The following is a 7,639-nucleotide window of genomic DNA, read 5'->3' as shown; positions in this document are numbered from 1 at the left end:
TGGATATGTATTTTTATGTTCTTCACCCAGTCGACACTCAAAATCAGAGGCAGGTGTGAAACGTGAAAGGTTTTATTTCCTAACAACAGACAGCTGTTCACGGGCTGCCTCTCCGCCGCCCCCACCCCGAGCGAGCAGCACACCCAAGCCGGGAGGCGGCAGGCAGGCGAGGCGAGGGGGCTTGAGGGTCGACGTCCCCGGGGAGAGGAGACCCTGGTCCCTCACTGGCCCTTCTTGTGGGCGTTCCTGATGATGGCGTTTTTGAACAGCGTCACCAGGGGCGTCTGGCTCTTCTCGGAGGTCATGAAGCCCCCGTAGCGCTTGTCCTTGGGCGGGCTGCCCCAGCGGAAGTGCTCCATCTTATAGGGCCCCTCGTCCTTCGCCACCGCCTCGGCCTCCGACGCCGCGGCCAGGCGGTGCTCCCGGTCGGCGCGGGCCGCCGCGTCCTCGGGGCTGAGCGCCGGCTCGGGCCGCTCCCCGGCCAGTTCCCTCTTGAATTCCAGGGGGAAGGCCTCGGCCGACTCGTCCTCGGCGCCGTTGGGGTACACCTTCACCGGGCGCCGCTTCTTGCCCACCGGCTTGCCCCAGCGGAAGTGCTCCATGGAGTAGGAGCGCTTGCCCTCACGCAGGCCCGCCTCGGCGCCATCGCCGCGGAGCCCGGGGCCGCCGCCGCCGTCGCCCGGCGCCGCCGCCTCCTCCTCGCGCTTCTGGCCCGCGCCGCCGCCACTGCTGCCGTTTCGGCGGCCGAAGCGGTCCCAGCGGAAGTGGCCCATGACGTACTTCCGCGGGTTCTCGGTCAGCGGCTGCTCGTCGCCGTTGCCGGGGAACACGGGCGTCTCGGCCGAGAGGTCGGGCTTGCAGGCCCGGATGCAGGCCTGCGGGAGAGGCACAGTTGGAGGGCCGCCCGCCCCCTGCAGCCCCCACCCCGGCCTAGGAGCACCCCGAGCAGCGCCTGCGCCCCCCGCGCCTCCACCACTGGGGAGCCAGGAACTAGGCCCTCTGCTGCAGTGGCTTTCCTGCCGAGGACGTCTTTCCACCCTGTCTTCTTGGCAACCTATGGACATCTGAGACTGAGCTTGGGCATCGCCTCTTTTGTCCCCTGTACCCCTTGGTACATCTGCCTGGTAACTACAACAAACAGCCCATTCCCCTCGGTGATTTTCTTGCCCCGTGCCTTTTGCAAGTAGAGTCAGCATCTTACCGTTCTACGCCTTATATATAGGAATTAATCAATCGATGGCAGGTGGGTGTTAGTTGTTGGCACTTCATGAAAATTGAATAAATATGGTTCAATTCGAGTCTGAGTGGGACATTGGCTGAAACTTGGGGGAGGCTCTCCCCAGGTGGGAGAAGTAGAAATCTGCCTTCTAGGGCCTGTGTTTTCAATCATGCCTCAACCTTACCCCAGTGATCTTCAAGCCTACCTCATGCCCTAGCCCAGCCAGCTCCCAGGACCATGCTTCAGAACTTTCCCACACGCATCTGGCACTTTCTCTGGCACTTCCAAATTTTCTGAGCTGATCCTGTACTTGCCCCAATCAGTGAGCTTTGTGAGGGGGTGGTTCACTTCCCTGTCCCTCATTCTGACTGAAGGGAGGGGTGAAAACCCAGGATTATTTCTATTGCATGGGTCATGGAACCTGTGTGTCTGCCCCCGGTAACTAGACAACTTGACTGGTACACATTTGCTTTGGAAAATGACCTGTAGGCTGCATCCTTGAGTTTTCAGTTACTCAGGACTGCAGAGGAGGAAAACAGAAGGATCCCACCCACTCTGCTGAGCTGGGAATTTCATACTCCAAGGATTTAAAATTATAACACTGCAGAATATTAACAGAGGAAGATAAAAACTATCTTATACTCCTCTCCCCTGGACACATGAAACAGGAGGCTCAGAGAGGTAAAAGGACCTTGGCAAGGTTCCACAGATCACTGGTGACACTGGGACTAGGACCCATGGGCCATGGCCAGTGATCCTTTCCTGGTGAGCTCCCAACAGGAGAGGCTGTGCGGTAGGCGTCTCCAATCAAGAGTCTCTTGAGTCTCTCTGAAGTAGAACCCTCAGAATTCCCTGGGCTCTTTGTTTCTGTTTTATGTTCCACATGCAATCTGCTCTGTGTTTTTGAGAGTCTCTCTCTCTTACCTTAACTCAGCTTCTCCATTGACACAACACACAGAATGTAGTGAATTATTTCACCCTCACCAGGCAGGTACTGGTAGCAGGATGAAACTCAGTCACTGACACCAGCAGTGTGTCTTTTAGTCTTTGACTTGCTATCACTTCTCATCTGTGCCTCCCAAACACACACACACACACACACACACACACACACACACACACACCTGTGGTGACCTGGAGGGAGTTCCAGTCTGGCACAAAGGACCTTTACATGCTTCTGGAAAGGTTGCAGAAGGTCAGTCCTCCAGAAAAAGCATGAGACATTTTGCACCAGTTAAGAGGAAGATGGCACCTGAGTTTTCCTTCTCCCTCTAGAGATGATTTGTGGTACTACCTAGCTGGCTTTGTAACTGGTGGTAGATAGAAAGGGAAGAAAAATGGGATGAAAAGGGCAAATGATATGAGGTTGTTTTTAAAGGAATAATGTGGGAACTAAAGGATTGAAAATGTAGGTTCCACTGAGAAGCAATTATTGTTATTACTATTATTAGTATTAGTGTTATTTTAATGGCAGTATCTCTAAATAGCTTAAATGGAATGGGGTCTCCATACAAAAAGACAGGAAGTAAAGATAATCAAGCAAAAATTGTAGACCAGACCCATCTCCCTGAAGTTGCTTCCTCCCCTCCTTGGCCTAATGCTGACTTCACCCTAGGGGTCTGTTTCTGCTCTGGGTTGAGTTGCCCATATCTCTGGGAATGAATTTCCCCTTCCCCATACTCGTTTGTTGTGCACTGTCCCAGCCTCAGCCCCAGTTCCATCTGATGCCCAGACCAAGATGACAGCCACGGCCCACGTACCAGCAGGTTACTTTCCGTGGTGAGGTCCTGACACTGGCTGCTCTCCAGGCACCAGCCACGCACTTCCATGGAGGCCTGAAGCAGCAAGGCCAGCAGCAGGGCTGCCGATCGACCGCCGCACGATCTCCTCATCTTCCAGGCAGGCTGCGGCTCTGCAGAGGCAAACAAGATTGGTGGGACCCCTGCAAGGAGCAGAACAATGTTGGCCACTCACCAGGAAGGACGGGGAGCCAACATAAACAACACAGTCGCTTGCGGAGTGCAAGGCTTTTTGAGGACAGGAGCAGTCCAAGGAGAAGTTTGGTGTGCAGGGTGGTGGTATATGTTGTGGTAGAGAGGAGGGAAGTAGGACCCAGGCAAATCATGTGCAATTTCTCCTTTATCGCCTGCTAAAAATCAGACCTTAAAGGAAGTTAGGGCCAGAAGCTATTTGGGAGGTCATTAGGTCCAGCCTCCATTTGAGAGATGGGGAAGCTGAGGCCCAGAGAGAGACAATAACTTAGGTGTTCATTATGAGGTAAGGCTAAGTTCTGCTGTTTCCAGCACAGAACTTTCCTAGTTCATCACCTTCGTGAAGCTATGGTTCTGACATTCCAGATCCAAAGAGAAACTTGGGAAAGACAAGGACTCCGAAACTCCTGCTCAGGATAGTCTTACCCCTCCTCCGCACCAGTATCCTATCACTCCTCAGAAACTCGATTTCCTATGAATAGTTGGTTAGCATAAATGCAGATAAAACCTCTGGCCAATTTAGCCAACCCGATTTGTACACAAATCACTCAGGTGGTCACTATTCCCAGACCCCTGCAACCTCGGAGAGACTTATTTTTAAAGCAGACCCCATTCTTTTAAAACTGACTCATCTTCTGAATGCATTACGTGTCAGATCACTTGTTCTCTGAGTTTCTCAGATGTAGCCTGAAACAGTTGGACTAAAGATGCTGTTGGTGTCGAAAGGAAGGAGATGGACACACGGTGCAGAAAGGGATGACCTCCCATGTCAGGGAGAACCTCTGGGCAGATGCTGAGTTCAAGAGGTCAGGATGCAGTGAAAAGGGGAGCACCAATGCTTCCTGATGCTTCCTTTTGTCCCCTGTCCCCAACCTTTTCACCAGCCCTCTAGCTGTCATGCTGCCATGTGACCCCTCACCCAGGCCAGTCCCCTGAAGTGACCCCGAGATCTCACCACCAACCCCGCAATCATTTTGGATTTCAGAAGATTTTCTCAACCAGCTGTTAGGGAGAAACCTAATTAGATGAGAAAAGTAATGCACATTAAGGTGAGGATGACTAATTGTTCATGTCTCCTAATGGACATTTGCATTTTAAAATAATTTTGCCTGAAAGAAATCTCTCATTTGTGGAGATGTGGGCCAAATTTATTTTATAGGGAAAGCTTTGGAAGTGAAAGTTCTCTCTGGCTTTCATTGTCTACTTCAGGAAGCCACTTCCTTCTCTCTGCCCCACCCCCACTCCTTTCCCCTAAAGCTGAGCCAGCTCAGGGCTCCCTTCTGAATGGTGGCCAGGAGCCGTCTGAGTGTTTTCAGAGCAGCCATTAGATGGCGTTGGCAGCCAGTGAGCTGGCCCATCCACATCTCAGGCTGAAGGGGCAACTGGGAGAGCCTTGGTCAACCTTGATGTCCAGTCCTGACCAGGGACAAGATGCTCCTGTTGTAGCCTTTTAATTCTCCAGTTCAAATATGAAGCCTGAACTTGGTGGACAAGGCAATTTATACTAAAGCTCTGAGACCACACAGTACATTTGAGTCAGAAAAATGCCTAGTACAAGAGAAACAGGAAAACGATAGTTATATATCACTGTGGGCAAGTGTAAAATAATGCATTAGTAGAGAAAGAAGTAAAATATTATAGGTCTGATGGTCGCCACAACTGTATTTCAATTCTCCTCAAAATTGCCATTCTGAAACGATTTCCAGTTTCTAAAAACCTACCTCATGATTTAAAGCCTTCCTGAAAAGCCCCAGAGAGCATTTCCTTACCTTATGCCCCACTAGCTATGTTGTACACATGGTAATTTTATCACTCCCCCCCTCTCAGAGCTCCATTCTACTGCCAAAAAGTTAGATTGCTTCCTGAAAGCAACTTGTTTTCTTTTTGCTTATGTGTAGTCTCTATTTTTTTACACTGAATAAATATTGTCTTGTGCCATTTTTAAAAAACAATATAGTAATAGGGATATGTCAAATATTGTGCTTTTTGTAAGTAGGGAGAGGGTTATAATCCAATCGTTGAAAGTCTTGGAAAAATAAATAGAAATCTGTACTTTGTTAATCTTAACGCTAGCTTTATAATAGAACTACACTTATTAGAACTTCATATGTGTAGGTGAATTCTCTGTGAGCTAAACAAAATGTGTTGTGTGTTACTCTAAAATTGCACAGAGGCAGAGCAGAGGTGCAGAATTTTGTCCTTTCAGCATGATACACAATGCATCAAGTCCTAAAACAAAAGTGTGGAAGGATTAAGTCATTAAATAAGCCATAATCTGGACATATGTTAACAATTGACAAAACAAACGCACACTTTTACTTTCCTTGACTCCTTCCAGTCAATCTGTGAGAACCACCACCTCCCCCATTTATACACGAAGAATTTGGGGGATCCAAATGCCTTGAAGACCTCCTCTCCTTCACTGGAAATCCCCCTTGCCTGAGCCTCCACCAGCTCAAATGGCTGCTTCCGCCCTGCAATCTAGGGTCGGCAGGGTGGTTCAGGACCTCGGACAGTTCCCACCCGAGCCACCCAGTTTAGCCCCAGCTGGGTCTCGTAGAGGAGACCCGAATGATCACAGCGCAGGCACGTCGGGTGCGCTAAGGTGGGCAGAAATAAAGAGGATTCGGGAGTCTGACTCAAAAAATAAAAAAGTCTAGGATGCAAGGAGTTGATTGTAACTTTTAGCCTTTTCTCTCCTGCCCTCATTTCCAACGTTCATTTGCGCTAGACGGTATGGTGTCTTTTAAGTGACACCTACCCGGAAAATCGGGAGGAAGAGGAGCCAAAAGACCGGGTTCTCCCGAGAGCTCCCCAGAAGGCGGTAGGAGTCTCAGGGGTCCTAGCAGCCCCACTCCCCGGGGGGGAAGGCGGCTGGCGGGTCCTGGAAGATGCCGCTCAGCGTCGCAGCCGTTCACCCACCGTCTGGAGGCTGGCCCTCGCGGCTCTGCCGCCGGCGACCTCTCACACCACATTCAGTGGAGAAAGTTTTCAAAGAGCTCCGGATCGCGACGAGCCAAAGGCGCCTCAGGTTGGCGATTTGAGCCGGGCGAGAGCATCCCGCGTTCCCGGGGCAGGGTGTCCCGGGGTAAAAGCGAGGTTCCGCGTTGCCGCGCCCTTACCTGTCGCAGAGAGGCTGCTGTCTGGGCGACTCCCGCTGCCCGGCAGAGAGGGTGCTCGGCGGCCTCTCTCCGTCCTTCACTTTTCTTCCCTTCTTTCTCTTCTTTCGCCGCCTCCTGGTCCCGGTCGCTGTCCTAGGTCCTTATATACCTCGCCGGAGTGGGCGCTGGACGTGAACTTCCCGGGCAGCATAACAAGCAACTCCCCCGTCTATGGGAAGGGGGGCCATGGAGCGCAGGAGGGGGGTTTCCAGGTAGAGGCTGAGCGCAAGGGCAGACGTGCCCGGGAAGGGGACTGGATCTCTGCCCTCCGAGGCTGGAATTAACACTGTCCTGCAGAAGGGCACACCTGGCAGCCCACAGGAAACAACTTAATTAAGGACGGTGTTGGGTCACCCGCTGAGACGACCAGGAGGCTTAGCATTCCGGTGTGGGATGGGCCTGGTGCGCCCTCTGAGGTCGTTGAGTAGAGGGTAAAATTACTTGTGTGCGTGCGTGGGCTGGCATTTGCCTCGTTTGCATTTGCAGGTAAATATCACCACAAGGGGAGGACGTTTGTAATACCTCAGATTTCCCCAAAGTTTGGAAACTGATGTGAAGATGTCACCAGGAAGCACAATCCCTCTGTTCCAGGTTGGGGGGGGCCAGGGGCAGTGAAGGTCAGGAGTCACACACCTAAGGCCCAGGACAGGTTGTCTTCTTAGGTGTGAAGGTGAGTTGCACTGCTCTCCACCCCCGCATGCTCCCCAAGGACCTAGCCCAGGGCAGGGTGCTTCCTATGCCTCAAACCCCAAGGAGAATGCTGTTAACCTTAGACTATTAATGAGGGTGCTCTGTGAAGAGTAGCTAAAGTACTTTCCTTGTGGTACCTGAGCCCTCCCCATGGCCATGAACTGGCAGAGCAGTCTGGGGACTCTATCTTCTCCAAGACTGGCCTTGGAGTTCTGGCTTGGCTCTAATCCCAAATGTCAGGGCAGGGAGGAGACAACAGCTCTCAAGCCTGCAGTGGAAGAGACTCTTCCTTAACTAGAGTAAAGAAGCAAAATTAAATTGTGAGGAGTCATGGGGGATGGGAGGTAGTATTGAAAATAACCTGAATTTCAAATCAAGGTGCTTGATTTGAATTCAAGGTGCTTGATTTCAAATCAGGGAACTATCTTTAGTCACAATCAGATGCCCTTTTGGACTCTAACACTTCCTTGAGAATGTCTGATTGGTGACATTTGCCTTGTATTCAGCAATTCTTTCCTTTTGGGCCACAGGAAAGATCCAAGCTCCTTAACAGTAAGCAAGGTAGTTTATCCCTTGGT

The 7,639-nt window shown here is 51.4% G+C and overlaps 1 protein-coding gene across 1 annotated transcript; it reads right to left on the bottom strand.

Annotated features, from left to right (window-relative positions):
• Window positions 1-56: 56 nt before the first annotated feature.
• On the bottom strand, window positions 57-6,435 carry POMC (proopiomelanocortin). The gene is made up of 3 exons (XM_019660478.1): window positions 6,333-6,435; window positions 2,980-3,131; window positions 57-875 (listed from the first exon to the last, which is right to left on the bottom strand). Exons 2-3 carry the CDS (start codon window positions 3,109-3,111, stop codon window positions 222-224), a joined length of 786 nt encoding a protein of 261 aa, XP_019516023.1. The 5' UTR covers window positions 3,112-3,131; window positions 6,333-6,435; the 3' UTR covers window positions 57-221.
• Window positions 6,436-7,639: the final 1,204 nt, after the last annotated feature.

The sequence above is a fragment of the Hipposideros armiger genome, unplaced genomic scaffold (genome assembly GCF_001890085.2).
Source record: "Hipposideros armiger isolate ML-2016 unplaced genomic scaffold, ASM189008v1 scaffold_0, whole genome shotgun sequence".
Lineage (NCBI taxonomy): Eukaryota > Metazoa > Chordata > Mammalia > Chiroptera > Hipposideridae > Hipposideros > Hipposideros armiger.
The sequence above is the reverse complement of the archived record's forward strand: the minus strand, read 5'-3'. Positions and strand labels throughout refer to the sequence as shown.